Below are 19,276 nucleotides of genomic sequence, written 5' to 3'. Positions count from 1 at the left end.
TATGATGCGCCAATCATCGGGTTACTGTTAAAAGAATAACGTAGATTCGCGATTGATATTGCAGGTAGTAACCCATGTTTATATTGTGTGATTTCTGTTTATTTATTTATTTAGAATTATAGAGGCAATGAATCAATGAGAGCAGATAGATTGCTGTTCATCAATGGATGGGACGGCTGTTGAGCAGCCGGAGCCTGCGCAGTGACGTCTGGTCAGAGTTGGGTGCAGCTCCACCAGAGAAGGAAGCGGAGTTTCCGGCTGTTTGCAGCGGAGTGAAAGGACTGCTGACGCCGTGAACCACCGAGAAAAACGCCGCCGGTCGCCGGTGGCCAAGAGTTTGTTGCACTTCTTGTGGTCATTTTCTTTCATATCTGGGGGCAGGTCTGGGTTTATTTTCTCGCGCCGAGGGGGTCGGACAGCAAACCGAGCTAAGAAGCGGCGCAGGGGGTGAGCCACCAGCTACCGGCATGGCCAGGGACTACGATTACCTCTTCAAGCTGCTCATCATCGGTGACAGCGGTAAGGCGACGCCGGGGATGCGGGACGGGAAGTGGGCCTTGTCCTGTTTTCTTTTTTTTTTTTTTACATGGAGGGAAGCAGACATGTATTTGTAGGTCACATTCGTTATTGTCTGATACATTTATCACTTATTACTTTTTTATTATAAGTACGGGGTTTTATTTTTAATATTTGTGAAATGTACACATCCGCCATATTTCCGTGGCGCTGACAGGGCGGAGGTTGTGTGGGTCCAGGCTGGGCATGTCAGCCGATCAGGCCGGATATCGCTTCCAGATCAGTAGTGTTTGTCTCGGAACGTTTTCCACGTCTTTTATCGAATCGACTGACACATTTGTAATAACGATACAACATAACACATAATGTAACCCACATAATTACAACAATGTGGTTCCAACACTCATTAAATTTGGCTTCTTGTTTGTAACCTATATTAGCTGTGTTAGCTAGGTGGCTAGCTGGAAGTTAGGCTAACCTTGCACTTTGGTAATGTAGCTAACTGCTGTGCTGACAAGCTGCTACGCTAAGAGGTTGGCGTGTTAATGTATGAGTAAAAAGTGGTCTTATTTATCTTTTCTGTACGATATTAATATACGTTACACCTGGATAAAGAAAATACAACGCTTATATATATATATATACACATATATATAGTTAGCTGGCTAGTATGGAAGTGCTAGCCGCTGTGTAGTGGAGGAATGCAGCACTGCAGGCTCCGGTTTACACCTTTGTATCTAACCGGTTAAAGTACAGTCAAGTGGCTAACATAATGGTCAGTAACAGTTGTAAAGTCACACAGTTAAGTGCATATATGTGCTAACACCCTCAGGTTCATAGACTGCTACTACTGGCGATTGGTTAACCTGAGCTGTGTTTAGCTTCCGCACTATGCTAAAGCTCGAGGCAAACATGGTAACTATTTATCACAGGTAGATGAGTATACTCCTGTTTCAGTCAAGTCATGAATGAAAGGGTTATGCGATATACAACCAGACTGCACAAATATTAAACGCAAGATTGAAATGTAAGGATATACATTATATTTAAAGATTTCAGTGGTGGTTAGGGGGCACCAACAGAGAAAGCTCCATCACCTTTGATTTATACACAATAGAGGGGGACAATCAGAAGCTATTGCGAGTATGGTGGTCGTGAAATTCGAGGTTAAAAGGTCAGAAATGTACCAGTAAGGGCTGCTCCTTTTGTATCTCTGGCTAACATGCCTTTTTTTGATGTGGCTCACTGGCTCCACCCTTAGTAGAAGTGTAGCCTTGTCCTGCAAGAACTGTTTGTGGGCATTGACTGATCTTGGCATTCATTGACAACCCCGATCCTGGCACTACCCCATCAGCTGGCTGCTCACAGTTTGCAAGTAAGGCAGCACAGCAGGCCCTTGACTGCCACTCACACACAGAGGCCAGTGTCCACTCAGTTGCAGTGTACTGTGGAGACACATCTGTCTGTGATGCTGTTGATGCACCATGGTCATTTAGGGGAAATCAGATGTGACCTTGTGCCCTTTCTCAGCTGCACGTCGATGTAGAAACAGATGTGATGATGAGAATCGGAGCATTCCACACACTGGATCTCCACTTAGCTCCTCTTGTTTTATCCTTTTGCCTGTCACACAGTAGGACATGCACATGATGTAACTGTTCATAAAGCGTGGTTCGACACTAACACAGTTATATAACATAGAATCTGTCCAGCACTGTACTGCATGCATGAGATGTTAACAGCCAGCCCTCTACAAAACCTACACAATCTCATGATGACAAGCAATGTACCAGGCTGCAAAGTGTTAAAATTAGTTAAAATAAGTGTCACTTACATGCTGGGTATTCTATTGTCTGGAGAGTGAATCTTTTTTTTAATGACAATCCTAACTTGCAAAATCGCAAAGGTCGCAGTTTAATTGATCAAACACATACATACCTTGCATTACAGAGAACAGTAGTTAATATTTTGATGGAGTGAGGTGGTAATGATCCATATTTTCAAATCTAAAACACAGAGAATAATTAATTTAAGCCACAACATCTTTAAGAAAAGGCTCCATCAGAAATTTTCTCTAAATTGTTCAGCTTTATAGTGTAGAGGCACCAGGGAGACATGGCACATTAAAGCTCTCAGAGTACAAAACGATGATGTCTCCTCTGCTTTGAAGCTTTAGTTATTGTTTCTTTGAACAAAACAACTGCAGCATGGAGACCACAGGAACCTGAGAGCTTTTTATGTTAGGACCAATCAAATATGAGATGACAATAACACAATGGGTAGGCTAAGTAACAGGTCTGCAGGTTGAGTCGCACCCCAGGCTGGGGAGCAGCATCACTTCCTAACCTCCAGTTGTTACCTGACAACTGAGACGCAGCACTCCCTCTCATCTCTCTTTCTTTTTTAATCCCAATCCTCTTTCCTCACTCTGCTTTCTACTCTTCTTTCATCTGTTGTGCCACATTATGTATCTTGCTTGGTAAAATTAGGATCCCACTAATGCTTCCATTCGTCAACAGCAACATAGTGCTAGTCAAACAAGATGGCTGTAAACAGGTTGCCGTACTGAAAACACAAGGAAACGCCAACAAAAAGTTAAACAAGTGGATTCTGCTGCTCAATAAACTTGGTTGTATAGCAGTTTGATGGTAAAAATGCTTCTAGCCCTTGCTCACCTTTGCACTGTCACTGTATACACTTAAATGCTCCCTCAGGTCTGAAAGAATTGCTTGACAGGGCCCGTTTCTAGATGAAGGAGGCAGCATACATACAATATCACATACACATGAAATGCAAACCAAGGCAGAATAACAGCATTAAAAACAACAACAATCAATAAAAGTTACACAACACAGCTTTATCTCCTTCAACCTCAACAACATTTTCTCTATAAAGTTCTAAATCCATAGGGACACAAGGATTACTGCAGATGTTTGTGTTTTTTTTTTGGTTTGCAGTCATCACATGTTGTTCATTTTGGGCAACTTGTATATAATTAGGAAGTAAAGACATATGGAAAGCTGCTGTTTTGTGGTTAGAAACCCCTTCAAACTCTCAACATGATACATTTAATACAATTGTATTTTTGTTTTAAAGTTAAAAGTCAAATTATAGAAAGAATGCATGCTTACTGTTTTTCTTCTGTTTCTCCTGATGCACTGTAAACCTCATGCTGTGCTTGTGTTTCCTCCTCAGGAGTGGGGAAGAGCAGTCTCCTCCTGCGATTTGCAGACAACACATTTTCAGGTGTGTGGCTCTCCCTGTGCAACTGTACCATCATTTTCTGTTTCTTTAAAGTTGTTGGACTTTATTAAGACTGTTGTTGTTTGTGTGTGTGTGTTTGCAGGTAGCTATATCACCACAATCGGGGTGGACTTTAAGATCCGGACAGTGGAGATCAACGGTGAGAAGGTGAAGCTACAGATTTGGGATACAGCAGGACAGGAGCGCTTTCGCACCATCACCTCCACGTAAGTAGACTCATGCTCACTCAAACACGTGCATTTCCATGTGAAACTTTTCATTTTTGTATTGACTATTGGATCTGAAACCATGACTTTGTGGTCCTGGGATTAGGTATTATTTTGAGGAAGCAGTTTGGAGACAACGAGAATAAGTCGGGGCTGTTCTGTGAAACTGGGTGGAATTCCCCGCAAATCCTAATTACAGATGTGAGAGGGAGGCTCCTGGTCGTGCTTCATGGTGGGAAGGGCTGAGCAGCTTTGCCCTCTGTTGCTCGTAGTGTGTGTCACACTTCTGTCCAGTGTTCTAACTATGTGGCTCTGACTTCCAAATGGTGTTGGGGCAGAGTGCCTTTTTTTCAAAATTACATTTTTATTATTACCATTTAAAAATCTTTTTAATGATTGAATGATTCCCCTTAAAACATTGGTATAAGCATCCTGTAACCTGCTGTACTGTAGATATTCTGATGTCGCTTAAATATTGAAAGCACTTAAAGGTTTTTGGATGAGTATAGGAGAAGGACTCATGGTTCCACATCAATTCCTAAGTGTTGGTCTCTGGTGAGCTGTGTCTGTCTTTATGCAGACCATACACAGAACGTGATACACGGGATGTTCACCTCCCAGAAATGTCACAAGTCCAAATTCAAACAAGCAGCGATTAGGTTGAGTTTAGGCGGATCGAGGAAGTGCAGCAATGTGTACATTTGCCTCGTCTTCCCGTTTCCATGACTGCTACATAGAGATGGTAGCAAATGCTATTTTTCATTAGCAATAGTTAGAGGCTTCGGATGGGAGCAAAACATTCCATAAATCCTGGTAGCGTTTTAATATCCATATAAATCTTCCCACCACCTCATGGATTAATGATGTAATAGCAGCACGTCACATAAGCACCAAACGTAAATGCACACTTTAATTTAATTTCTTTAATGTGGCGGAAACCAACAGATGCATGGCTTCAAACTGAAGAATATGTGTATAAGTGTATAAGAGACTATTTTATAAACCCTATGTAAAAGCCAGAAACATCTCTGAAGCTGACACACAGCAGGCTAGAGTGAGAGAATCCAAGAGATTATTGACCAAACCTGACACATGACACAGTTGGTCAAATTAAACGTCGCCTTTATTTGTGGTTATGCCAAATGACAAAAGTTATAACATCCAGAAGGGATGACTACAAGCCCCATGAGCACATGTAACTACTGATAACTATTTACGTAATGGAACCATTGTGGCTTTATGGTTTATTTCAGAAAAGGAGAACCTACACTGTGGATGGCTTTAATAGCCTCGGTGTTGTTGTAAATGGTAAACCCCGGTTCTAAACAGAAATCATAGTTTGGTCACTTATCAGTTTGTGCTTATTATCGTTTAGTTTAAAGCCCTTAAAATTCACCCTTCTTTACTCAGTTTTACTAAAGGAACTTAACAATTAGCATGTCGACCTGACCTGAGCCGGACAATCGTGTCTGAATCCAGCGCAGTCCATGTGTGAACCATAGAGCTACGAGAGATGCAGCAGATCAGCGACACAGCCGCCACAAACTACACACAACCAGTGTGGCCCTTGCATTAGACATGATGAAAATCTATTCAGTAACAGCTTTGTCTTTTTTTAAATAAAAGATTCATTTTGCATCATAGATTTTTTTTTTTATTTGTTCCAAGTTTTTATTGTGAACTTTATATTGTTTCAAATCAAAACAAACACGTTAATTTAGAATTTTCACAAATATTGTCATTGCAATATCATGATTGAATATTCTGATCTAATTTTAAGCTCATATCACCGATCCCTACTAAACCGTCAAAAATGTTCACCCTTTTTCACTTGACTGGCCGCCTCCTGACAAGAGAAGCTGCTGAGGGACCCCTATGTGAAGGTCTTCACTCAAATATGCATTCAAACTTTACCACGTAACATTGCAATTGTTTTACGTCGCTGCACCCGAGTTCCCACTCGTCCCTCAAATGTAAAACACAAGTACAGCCCGTGTGTGTGAGTCTGAACCCCAAGAGTTCTATTTACTTCACGTTGCTGAGTCACAGTGCAGTTTAAACAGACAGCTGCTCACTTCACTCGGATGGAAATACTTTCCCTGTCAAGCAACAAATCAGAACGCATGCACTGCAATGTTGACCACGACTCCTGCTGTTCACAGCATAGTGCTAATCAAAGCTTCTAATGGGTCAGTGGACAACACAGCAGCAGGAGTTAGTCTCCAGTTGACCGTTTACTCATCTCAGGCCAAGTGAGGCCAGTGAATGCAAAGTGAATGTAGATTTCAAATTTCTTTGTTATTTTTGCTCTATATTGTTAAATGCTGTCATCTCTCCTCTTAATAACAGTAATAATTGTAAAATTATAATTATAATATAACAAATCAAATTGTTTTCCCTGAAAGCACTGTGTATGAAACGTCCAAGATTTCTTTAATGTAACTACTGTACGCTCTGCTTTTTTTGCTTCTATGGCTGTAAACTAAATCTTTATGGTTTGTGGCCAAAAAAAACATTTGAGGACATCATTATTTTGAGGTTTAGGAAGCAAGGATTTAGGATTTTCATCATTTCCTGTATTGTATGGATGACGAAAATGATAAATCAAGAAAACAACCAACCGATTCATCATTGATGAAAATAATTGTTAGTTGCTGCCTTTGTTTGAGCCTGAGGGAACCGTCTCTACATCCACACAACACTGCTTAAGGTTTGCATTAAGGAGACTAAACATCCCAAGCATTCAAACTAAACAAGGAGTTCACAGATTATCATTGACCTGATTGCTTTATTATTAAGTTTGTTTACTGTGGCGTTCCTTGACTCTCTGTAAACAGCCATTGTTCAGGCCGCCGCCGCTGCTGCCGCTGCTGCTGCTGCTGCTGCTGCTGTCAGCTCGTCCTCTTCAGTGTCCCTCACTGTGGCTGACAGCTGATTACTCATGTTCATGAGTCTTGCACTAATGCCAGCTGTCAAACCAATGATTTCCTTTGCCTTTCTAAGTGCCACTGGAAGATGGACTTTTCATTTCAATTAAGCGGTTTACATGGACGGGCTTGATATTTTAGTACAGAATTGACACTTGTTGTGTAAAAAAGACTAAGCATTAATATGCTGTCATTTGTGTTGTTTGTGTTATGGGACAGACACTGGACTCGTGGAATACTAAACTGTTGCTGTCCAAACCTCATGAGTGTAATCCTGAATAAGCCTGAATCAGGTTGCAAAGGGATGGGAAATTCCCCAGTAAATTTCCAGAAACTTTATATCAAAGTTCCGAACCTTCAATTTTGAAGGTTTCCACTTTATTTCCGTTCATTCCCATAGATTACCATGGAAAATTTCCACTGTTGAAATTTCCTGCAATCTCGTCACCCTGAATAACGGCAGACTAATGGTGTTTTTTCATCATACAGTTCTAGCTCTATTTGGCTCAAATCTACATGTTTTTTTGCTGTTCCGTGTTTTTTTGGTACCTGCTCTGGCAAGGTTCCAAGCGAGATGAGCTGATACTAAAATGTGACGTCAACAGATGCCACTGATTGGTCCAAGATTGTCGTCGCTGGAAGAGTTGTGGGCAAGACATCCAACACAATCTCAATATTCAACAGAGGAGTCTGGTGTATTTAGCGACAGCACTGCTGAAAGCTGGCGATTGTGAGCCCAATCACAACCTGTTCAGCCGTATTTCAGTTCTGAGACTGTCAGATGGAAGTACTCTAGTAATTTAATCTTTTTAATTAACTGATTCTACTGATTCAGTACATTGACTGTCAATAGTTTGTGCGTGAGGATGATCACAACACCTAAATCAACTAGAGCATTCCAGCTCCAGAGTAGTGTGACGCTCCTGCACATAGGAATCCCTTCAACGCGCAGACAACCTATTAAGGCTCAATAAAGTAAGGCTGACAGCCTGCTGAAGGACAGCATGGTGTCTCATTAGGTCCTAAATGAATTTCACTGTGGCGATGATGGAACATGGACACAGACTCAAGCTCTTTAACGTGTGTGTGTGTAGCCATTGCCATTTTCTGTATGAAGATTAATGGTGTCCTGAGCAGACGATGTAAAGAAATGAGATGGCTTAAGCTTGTCATTGGGGATTAAATAATGACACCCATTTAGTCATGCCTTGCAATGACTTCTTAAACTGGTACAACACACCTCCCTGATAGTCAGCTGACGGCAAGAATGACAGCCAACTGCAAAGCTGCCTCAGTGAGCCTGTGTCAGTGGAAAAGTCAGCTGTCATCCACAGCCAACAAACAACCTGTATATGTTCTGTGCCTGTTTGAGAGAAAACTAGTGGTTGACTTGGGATTTTCTGTGGCAGTGGTTCTCAAACTTTTCATACCAAGCATCACCTGAGAAAATAGTGAGCTCTCAACATAATGCAACTTAACTTGCTAACGTGGCCATCAGTGCACAACCCACCTACCAAACAAAGGTACTGTTCTAAGTCAAAACACACCTGACCAAGGGGTTTTACCGTTCGCTTACTGTACTGTATCAGTGCAATGCAGTAGATGCAGACCTGTTCTGGCCATTAACCCTGTTGTCAGTAGATGCACCTTCAAAATAATCTTTGTTTGAACATACATTGTGTTGTTTTAAACAATAAGACCATATGAAAGAACGTTGACATATATAAGCTTCTTGTTTTACCGTCTCTTGACATTGAGATGTTTGCTTTGCCATTTCCGTGTCTCTTCTTGACTTCTGATTGGCTGCAGCTATGTGCTTGTGTGTCCTGTGCTTGTTTCAGACACACAGACACTGGTTAAATCAAAAACCACACAGAAACCCTTTTTTTATAGGGTTGGTGTGAAGACTACATATAGCATGGTTATGCTAACTGGCAAATGAGATAACACGTTTTTGTTGGATATCCTGTGCAGTGTACTCTGGGAAACACCTTCATTCAGTTTTGCTTCTGCAACGTTCACTTGGCTTCACAACTGAGCATTTGTCTTGGTCCAAAATGTCGGTGCTAGTGCAACAGCAGCTCTGTTCACTCATCCATATGAAGCGATGCTTTCACAAGTGGTCCGTGTTCATTGATGATGCATTCAAGTCCAAGTCAGTCAGAGCCAGACGACATTCACGGGGTTTCTGAGAAGCATGCGGTCACATTTTTTTTCAGCTTTTTTCAGTTACCACATTGTTATTAACCACAGTTTAAACACTGACAGACACAAATGAATGGAAATTAATTTGAAATAAAGGGTGTATACTCCCTGCTCCCCTTCACCTTTTAATACCAAATTAAGTTTAGATCAGCTACAGCATTTAAACAAAAGAACAAGTAATGTAGTCGTAGTGATTATTCCATTCGTAAAAGTGCAGAGTCTGCACTCAGTGATCAGATCAGTCTGCACCCCACAGGGTGTCAGGAGTCACAATTGATGACTTGAGCTAGTAGTGTGGATCATTAACATTTTATTACCTTGTTAGTGTGGTTTAAGTGCATAAAAAGCGACCGCAGGCCTGTGGTGTGTGTTTATGTTTATTATTTACACACATACGTACATGCACACACTATATAGACATCCCCTCCTGCTGTCTGGTGCCTCATTACTGCTGGGCATTGGGGACAACACCATATCCCCTCTCTGTCACACCAGGTAGCAACACACACACACACACACACACATGCATATTGAGCTTGACAAAAGACTCTTTGTTTGGCACAGTCGAGCTACACTGAGGATGCTCCATTTTGAAGTTTGCAGGTTTACAGTAGAACTGCCTGATTGTCACTGCTGTGTGTGTGTGTGTGTGAGAGCGAGAGAGATGCTGCTCTCATTTCTGTGGCTTTTCCTCCTTCACACGAGCAGTTACACATTTCTGTCACTGCTAAAGAACCAGGTGTCTATGTACCGTGCCTTGAGATAATGTATGTTGTGTTAAAATTGAATTGAATTATATGTTTATTGTTGCTGCTCAGTTCAGGAGCTCATTCTGCCATCTTTCTACCCACTGCTGATTATTATTTCATAAATAAGTAATACTCGGCCAATACTGATTTAAATTCTACACATATCTGAATTTAAAGTACATATGTATTTGTTTTCCGCGACCCTCTGGTAGAGGATAAAGCGGTTAGATGATGACTGACTGACTGATGTATTTGTTTTTTTGGAACCATGAACCTATTTGACAAAATGTCGTTTTTCAGTTACATGCTAATAATATATCAAATATTTACTTAACACATTTGTGTATGATTTGTTATTAAACCGTTAAAAAAAGGAAAACTAAAAGCTAAATATACTAATATACCAACATCAACTATAGAAAACTCCCATACCCATAGTCATTTTTTTCTACTTCAGTTCCTAACTGGGATTTGTCTCCTCCTGCTGGACACGTGTCACCATCTCCTTTCAGACCAACCTGACCCACAGATCCACCCAGTTTGCCTATATTGACACCAGGTGTCATGTTTCAAGTGTGGATTAGTGTCTTCAAATGGATATTATCATTATTATTATTACCTCATATTATATTATTATTTAACAACTGATGGTAAAGCAGCAACATTTTTGCATCCATGCAGTTACTTGATGAATGGGGAAAGTAGTTATGTTAAGCTCTTTATTAAGTTATTTGTAGCTTTGTTCCCTTGTTTTTCCTCAGACTGTAATCTCTGCTGTGTATAAATGTTAAAGGCTCATTGTGTGTGTCTGCTGTGTGTAGGTATTATAGGGGAACACATGGGGTCATAGTGGTTTACGACGTCACGAGTGCCGAGTCCTTCGTCAATGTCAAACGATGGTTACATGAAATTAACCAGAACTGTGACGACGTGTGTCGAATATTAGGTGAGTGTGTGATTTATAAAATATTATATATATATATATATGTGTATATATATATATGTATATGTGTGTATGTATGTATGTGTATATATGTGTATATCTATGTATACATATATATAGATATATATATAGATATTGCTCTGTGAAAATAGTCCCAATGTGTCACTGAGAAATGTTTTTCTTTCTTCAGTGGGAAACAAAAATGACGACCCCAACTCCAAGGTGGTGGAGACGACTGACGCGCAGAAGTTCGCTGAGCAGATGGGAATCAATCTGTTTGAGACGAGTGCAAAAGAGAACATCAATGTTGAAGAGGTAAATCGTCTGATGTGTATTGACTGGCGTGTTTTTCTAACTAAAGCTGAATCCACTGCCAGAGTTCCTTGAAAAAGAGGTGCTTGAAATCCTTGAAAGTTTTTGACAGGAGTTGAAAAGTGCTTGAAGTTTGTGCAAAATACATGTTCAATTGATATTTAAGTAAATGTCTCCCTCTGTTACGACGCCACCTACTGTTTCATGCCCTACATTGCTTGCTGTACGTAGATGAGGCCTACGCAGTAGGTGTCTATGCTTTGGTGTCGTCGGCTCAGGAGGAACAACACCTGATAACTGATATTAACTGTCGAGCAATTTGTTTGTATTTAAAAAGTTATTCACTAAAGTTTCAATGCAATGAAAAATACATTTTTCCCTGCATACTGAAAAAAAAACAGTGTAAAAAGAGATGGCGAGAGAGTGTTTGATGTGGCTGATGTGATCACTCACCACGCGTCTGCTGTTTGTGCTTCTTCATCCTGCAGATGTTCAACTGCATCACAGAGTTAGTTCTAAGAGCCAAAAAGGAAGTGCTGGCCAAGCAGCAGCAGCAGCAACAGAACGACGTGGTCAAACTCACCCGGAACAGTAAACGGAAGAAAAAGTGCTGCTAGCAACCTCCAAGACACCCACAAAATGGCCGCCAGGCAGCATCGCTTTTTCATACACACACACATACACACATACACACACAATGGGACTCAGAGTATCTAAATTAAAGAGAAATAAAGATTTAATAAATATAAAATGGAAGATTTAAAAAAAAAAATGGAAAAATGTCCCCTTTGGACAGACCAATCATGGAGACTTTAAAAAGAAATGAGCAGATTTTATTAGATGTTAGATCAAGTTTTATTTGGAATTCAGCAGATGGGCAATATTTACCCGAGGTCCTCGTTTCTCAAAGGATCTGCAAGCTGACAACTGACTGCCATAATTCCTAGATTTATATCAACATAATCCCATTCTCTTTCATCAGTAGCTCATCTCTCCTTCTCATTCCACTGCACATGGGACATTCAGAGTCATGTCAAACTGAGGAGGAGAAGGAGGACTCGCCATTTTGGAGCTCTGTTTTTTCTTCTAGTTTTATGTTGTTTTTTTTTGGGAGGGACAGTCGGGTGAGGCGGGGACTGTCCGCTCAGTCAGGAGACGATGTGTCTTTTGGAGCAAGCGCCTGAGTAAAAGCATGGTCTCACCACGTTACCACGGCTCATGCCAGCACATCATGAACTGCTAGATATTGTTTTTATTTGACTTGATGGGGAAAAAGAAAATCACACGTGATGTTGATGTTGATGATGATGATGATGATAAGTAGACGATCTTTAGCGACTAATCCGATGGACAGAACTGGTGACTTTGTCATGTTTTAATTTTCTTTGTCTATGTTTTGCCAAGCTCCTCCCCCTCTCCCCTTTAACCTCCAGTAGTGCTGAGCCAACAATAACTGATTTTACATTTTTGTCGTGTTGTTGTTGAAGTACAGCAGAGCAGCAGAGCACACGGACCTGAGCTCTGACGGCACTCACTGCAGTCTTACTTTGCTTTTAAAACCTGTTCCTCCACCTGATTTTTTTAAATAAAAGAACGATACTGCCAATATAGTAGAGAAAAACACACCAGGAGCCAAGTGGCGCCTCCCATTGGACTGTTGCCATAGTGACACCTGGTTGAAGGGTGAATCAGGGTCAGATTGGACCCAGTTGAGTCCTCAGGAAGTGCTCAGGGTTAAGCCCCCTCCCGCCCTATGTCCAGTTTCTTTAGCCCCCCCAGCACATATCAGCACCTCTCACGGCGACGGACTCACTCCCTGTTTGTGGTCACATGAGGAAACGAGTGGCTAGTATCTGACCATGTAACACTTTGTTTGAGCGGGTTTTTATCTGACTGTCAAGGATTCACAGATCTTCTTCCTCAGCTCGCAGGATGTTCTTAACTCATGACTGATGTCAAGTTTCTATTTTTGTTTTTTCTGTCACCACTTCCCCTGCTACCTGTTGAACTGAAGTGTTACCGGACAGTGTTGAGATGACGATGGCGATGATGATGATGAGTGTGTCAGAGTTGTTAATGTACGGCCCGGGTCATACTTTCACCGTCCACTGACGTAAATATCATAATTCTTGAATTGACCCTACATGGATGAACATGAGGTCACCTGACCACACATGCTCCATGTTCACTTTCCAGTCCAGTTAGTGGTGCGCTCTGTAACGGGGGGTCAAAAGAGACAACGAAGAATACAGTAACCATGGAAACCTGCTTGAGTGTATGTGAGGAGGCCCTTTTGTACCCACACACGTTCAGCTCAACACTCAATTAATACAAGGACGTACAAAAGGGGGCAAAATCATGTTGACAAATTGCCACTACTAGAATGGAATATGAGATTGACCATCATTTTAGTTTGAGTGGATCGCGGCCATCTACGTACATGCAAAACAGCTCTCTGCAGACATGGAACGTGGAAAGTATGACCCCTGTGCGGCACTGAATCTGAGTGTGTTGGGGCCTGAGCTCCTCTCCATTTCCATGTGCACCACCAGGGTTTGTCACAGAGGCAAAGCATCACATTAAGTGGCTATCACTGACATTCTTTTTTTTATTTTTGAATTGGGAGAGTAATAAATGAAGAGAGTTGTAGGCACTGGCTCAGAGTCTGTCAGAAATACGTGGGTTTCACCCTCTCGGCAGACTCTGGCGGGCAGTTTGGGATTCTGATGAACGTCGAGTGGCTGCTATGTCCTCCGCAGCCCGGGGATGGCATCGAGTCTCACACTTTATGATTCTGTTCATTAGGTGTATGTATATATAAATATATTTGTGTGTTTATATTCAAATAAAGAACATACACACATAATTGGCACACCAAATCGTGCATGTGTGCTACTACGTGGAAACACACTCGTCAGCTGTGGTTTGCTGTACACTGGAGAAAAAGATGTACTATTCATTTTTCCCTACATGAATTTAATCAGTAATAAACGTTTTAAAAGAATAAATATTTGACACATAATGACTGATCTCATTTGTCTGTGGTTTGATGCTTGGTTTTAAAGCAGTGAAATACAAACACATGCATATGTGTCATCAGCATATGAATGACTCCATATGCTGATGACACCCAAGTTACTTCATGAATTAAAAAAAACGTCAATTATGTAATATTAAAAAATCTAAAATGAATATATTAGCAAAAGTATGATATGATTTATAAGTGTATATGTAACGGAGTTAAGAAGTAATGTGATTCCACTTGCCATAAAAAGGGAAAACTCCTCTCACAACACGGAAACTTGTTTGTCCTATGGTAATTAAATGCAGCACCCCTGTGGATTAGGGTCGAGCACCCCGGGGGGTAACAGCAGTCGGACCTCGCTCTCTCCCTGGTATGTGCATGGAGTATGAGCTCCGCCATTGTTTCATATTAATTAAGTTAATTTTAATACTATGGGGTGGTTTAAGTTGTAATTTATTTATTTATAGGTCCCGAACGGTCAAGCACGTCCTTTTTCATAAAAAGTCGATTTTTCATGCGTGTGTGTGAGAGGAACCGGGCACTGACTGTATTATTTATCCCTCTCTGCGAAATAAACGGCAAGACGGCCAACCCTAAGGTCTACTTCGTCTGTTAAACTACACAACGCCGCTACATATAATCGCTTTAAAATAAAAAAACATTTGTTTTTTGTAGACTTTGAATCAGCGTTTTAAATCTGCCACACACTAGAGGAGATTTGACCAGATTTCAGTCCTGGTCCTTCCTTTCCCTGCATGTTTTAGGTGTCTAAAAAAAAATCGCTTACACAGTTCGTTGCTTTTGTGGCCTCCAATGTTTTTAAAATCAAGCGAGATTTGAGAAACATCTCGTGTGGGAGATCCTTCAGAGAAGCAAAGGCCTGTGTTCACCCCTCACTTTGACCCCTGATACATTTTTAGTGCCTTCATTTATTTTGCCTCTTAGTTTTCCTTTTGGACCATTAATCCTGTTTTGGTTGAACTTTTTGTTTATTGTGGTTTTTCTCCGTGTATTTTGTTGACTTGACGTCCGGTTTTATTTTGTCTCTGTCCTCCTGTCATGTCTCTGTTTGTGGTTTGTTGATGACTTTCACCCGTGTTGTTTCACGTCTGCTCTCTCCTGACCACACTGTCATGTTTTTGTTGGTCCGTGTTGTATATTTTTTTACTTTAGCCTTGTGATACAGCCTTTTTTCTTAACCCTCTGAACCTGCACTCTCCCATGAGTTGTCGTCCTGCCCACGGGTCCAACATTGCACAGGAGACCAGCAGATTGTCAAGTTATTTTATTTGTACAAAAAAAACAAACAAAACAAATAGCCAAGAGAAAACCTAAGAAAATTGCTTGGTAAATATTTTGAATAGTTGAAGCATTGTGTAACTGAAACAGTGCTGTTAGTCAGTGGTGAATGGAAGCACTCACATGGAGCACAATGAGCCCAACAACTCATTTCCAAAATAACATTTGAATGAACAGAGACGAGCAACACGCACACACACTGACGTGTGTCACTGTTGCGACACACAACTCAACAATAACACCCACAACCGCAGCATTTACCACAGAAACACGGAGACATTTTCTTTGTTTTTAAAAAAATTCTTTCAATGGGAAAAAAAAAAATGGGTACAGTCTACAGTGTCATAAAGAACGCACACACACAAGAAAGAGAAACAGTCATCAGACTTAACGAACATAACATGAAATGAACAAGTAAGAGGGGTGTGGCTGCAGCAGCAGAGTCAGAGTGTGTTTCGTCCACGCCTGCAGGAGGAACACAAACACATCTCACTTTCTTATTTGACCCATTTTCACACTTTCTGCCTCTGGGGGAAGAAACATGTTTGTGTTTCTTTACTGTTTGTTCACATTGTGTCCGTTCAGACAACAGCAGTGACACAATGTTATTATAAGTCAGCCTTTTTGGTTTTGATGGCTACATTAATGCTTAATAAATCCTTAAATAACCCCTCGTCATTCTCTAGTCACAGATAAAGTGACCACGTTTGCTACAGGATCTGGATTTTGTGACATTTTACGTTGAATGGCGAGCATTTCTGTTTAAACCTAATTCTGTGATAGTCTGCCTAATCTCGGCAGTAAAGGTTAAATCTGTAGTGTGTAACGTCATTTCTGGTATGTGAAGGCTGCCACGGTTACCTGACACACCTGGGAGAGGGAGGGGTGAGTGGAAGAGTCCTCCCCTTGTTCCGATCTACAGACTCATCTTTAGGTGTCACTAAGGGCCAGGTCATACTTTCTGCTTTATCTGCCCATGTCCACACTGGTTCAGACCTAACACTGTATTGTATTAAGCACAACTCCAGTTTGATTCTGCTTGGACTTTGCATGAATGTGCTGTACATTCAACATTTTCCAGTCCTGGTGGCGGCGTGCTCTTGTTTTGATGAAGAGCAACAACAAAGAAGATGGTAAAATGAAAACCTGTTTTGTTTTCATTTCTCCTTGAGTACAGGTTCTGGGGGCAGCAGTTACCATGACACAGGCTCTCCTCTCCCAGTGGGACACACTGGTGTTCCCATGTCCTGGCTCTGCCCTGGGGCCTCCTTCTGGTTGGGCATGCCCAGAACACCTCCCCAGGGAGATGTCCAGGAGGAATCCTGTCTTGATGCCGGAACCACTTGAACTGATTCCTCTCGAGAGGAGCAATGACTAAACAACGAGTCTCTCCCAAATGTCCAAGCTCCTCCCCCTCTTGTTCGTTATGTGTGAACGTAACTTGTGCTCACATGTGAAGCAGCAGTTAAGTATTACCTGGCCCACATTGACACGTCCCTGATTAGTGAAGTTCCCTTTTGTCTCTCATATTACTTGATTAGTCTTTTCCTTTTTTTTACTTTGAAACTTGCATCTTTGCCTTGTTTCAGGTGCCTTCACTTCCTGTCCTCCTGTGATTACCTGCACCTGCCCCTTAGGGAAGAGTAACATGGTACATCATTCAGTCAGCTGATTGGACAACAGAGAAACATCCCTCCCTTACCCAGTAAAGGTAATATTGTTCTCAGTTGAAATGCTGAATGCTTTGACTCTGCTTTAGTCTGCAGTTCCAGTGTGATAGTGATTCTAACAAACTGGAGCTTAAATCACTGTTCTAAAAGAAAGTGGAAGAACTCATGACTGGACTACGATTTCTTTCACACGCCTGGATTTAAAAAAAAAAGGGTTATGAATCTTTCAATCAACACCTCCACTGCTTCTATGCCACACCCCAACAGTTAAATCCCAGATCATGTCAGTGAACTTCCTGCTCACTATGAGGACGCACATAATAAAAAAAAAGCCTACAAATAACAATGTATATTTCTCTCTAAAAAAAAGATAATTCATTTATTCCTTATAAATATATTGATTTCATCCAAACCTATTTAACTTTTATATAAAACAAAATCATTCTTTGGGTTGATCCTTCCCAACAACCAGCTGAAATGAGGAGAAACATCTGCATAGGTTTGCACAGCTGCATCAGACATGAGTTCAAACACAGACAGACATGAGGCGTCGATGATTCACTACACACGTGTCACCTAAAGGAAGCCCGGCAGCGGAGAAATCAAAGTGCCCGTGAAGTATTGAAGCAAAGAGAATGGAGGTAGATCTTTTTCTAGAAAAGTGGAACCAAAGCAGCTCAGACGTCGTCCACTCTTCAGCTAGATTGTTTCCACACACTTTTGTTCTTCCTCCATCTCAAGCTGATGTGTAAACATTTTTCTTTTTTTTTTTTTAATTTGGTCAACTAGGAAGATGATTGAGATCATGAGGACAATGTCTTTGTTTTTTTCCTTGAAAAAAGCATAAATGTTTAAATGTTAAATATAAATGTGAAGTGTAGGAGAACAAACTGTCCTACCTGAGTCGCCCAAAGGTTTATTCAGATGCCAGAGAGGAACATGAAGGCCACAGATGTGAGACCCATTCAAAACAAAGTGCTGGTTTTCATACATTCACTTCTTATAAGGATCCTAATGTCTAATGACTTCAAAGTGCTGACATGATTGGGGCAAACAGCTCAAATATAAAATGAAAGATGTGAGTATTTACTAAAGGAGGTGTCGTTATTTTTGGGTTTGTAGTTTCCCCTGAAGCCGAACCCTAACCCTGCTTATTCTTTTTATGCTGCACACATATTTGCTCTGGCTGTAAACACAGCATATGCAAATTCCAACTAGTAAAGGTCCTGTGTATAATATTTAGTGGCAGGTAATGTAATATATTACCCATATGTATATAAATGCTGTCAAATATCATTTTTTGTAGCCTTTTATCTGCGCTATAGAACTTATTTTTGGTAGAAACTGTATTTACACAGCAGGGAGGACAACAACTGCGAAAGACAACATGGCCTCCAGAACAGCTATCGTGTATGTGCAGTCAGGTGTTGCTATAACAAGATGGGAATGAGGATGCAAAGTGCCGCACAGACTTTTGACCTCCTCCGAGGAACAAGGACACAGCCGCGGTTATAAACACGGCTGATCTGCTCCATCCAAAGTACCATGGACAGAAATAGGACCTCTAGTTACTTCCACGTCTGTCAGCAAGAGCGTTGTTTTACGGAGGCCTCCATCCTGTGACATGATGTTTCTATTTCACTTTGAACAGCAAACCAGCCAGAGAATGTGCATTATGAAACAGAAACTTCCTTTGCAAGAAAGAACAACATCCTTTCTGGTATGCAAAGGCCACCGTAGTTCCCTGACATGGAAAAAGGAGGGGTGTGAGTGTTTCTGATCATCATCTGATCTCAGTTGAGAAAACTCACAATATGCAAATACTCCAGCACAAGAAATTGCCAATTAAATCTTTTCTTTGCTATTACATTGTCTCGCACTGGTACTATGACAGAAACTGCTCCACTGCATGTAAACGGCCGCAGGATCATCCATCCATTTTCTACCACTTTATCCTCCACATGAGGGTCGCGGGGGGCGCTGTGCCAATCTCGGCTGACGATAGGCAAACAACCAGTTAACCATTCACTCTCATGGTCAATTTCGAGTGTCCAGTTTACCTACTCCCCATGTCGCATGTTTTTGGACTGTGGGAGGAAACCCGGAGAACCCAGAGAAAACCCACGCACACACGGGGAGAACATGCAAACTCCATGCAGA

The 19,276-nt window shown here is 41.3% G+C and overlaps 1 protein-coding gene across 2 annotated transcripts; it reads left to right on the top strand.

The window, feature by feature from the left end:
• The first annotated feature begins 198 nt into the window (after positions 1-198).
• Positions 199-14,144, top strand: rab35b (RAB35, member RAS oncogene family b). 2 transcript variants are annotated; one of them, XM_044026390.1, is made up of 6 exons: positions 204-519; positions 3,712-3,762; positions 3,863-3,986; positions 10,689-10,813; positions 11,001-11,125; positions 11,611-14,144. In XM_044026390.1, exons 1-6 carry the CDS (start codon positions 468-470, stop codon positions 11,737-11,739), a joined length of 606 nt encoding a protein of 201 aa, XP_043882325.1. In that variant the 5' UTR covers positions 204-467; the 3' UTR covers positions 11,740-14,144. The 2 variants fall into 2 exon arrangements, with proteins under 2 accessions (XP_043882326.1, XP_043882325.1); XM_044026391.1 differs by lacking the exon at positions 11,001-11,125 and having other exon boundaries at positions 199-519; positions 11,611-11,717.
• The last annotated feature ends 5,132 nt before the right edge of the window (positions 14,145-19,276 follow it).

The sequence above is a fragment of the Solea senegalensis genome, linkage group LG5 (genome assembly GCF_019176455.1).
Source record: "Solea senegalensis isolate Sse05_10M linkage group LG5, IFAPA_SoseM_1, whole genome shotgun sequence".
Lineage (NCBI taxonomy): Eukaryota > Metazoa > Chordata > Actinopteri > Pleuronectiformes > Soleidae > Solea > Solea senegalensis.
Note: the sequence above shows the minus strand (reverse complement) of the source record. Positions and strands in the feature narration are given on the sequence as shown.

Coding starts and splice junctions, on each gene's coding strand:
- rab35b (XM_044026390.1), top strand. CDS start 468: ATGGCCAGGGACTACGATTACCTCTTCAAGCTGCTCATCATCGGTGAC. Junction 520..3,711: donor GCTCATCATCGGTGACAGCG/GTAAGGCGACGC, acceptor TTTCCTCCTCAG/GAGTGGGGAAGAGCAGTCTC. Junction 11,126..11,610: donor AGAACATCAATGTTGAAGAG/GTAAATCGTCTG, acceptor TTCATCCTGCAG/ATGTTCAACTGCATCACAGA.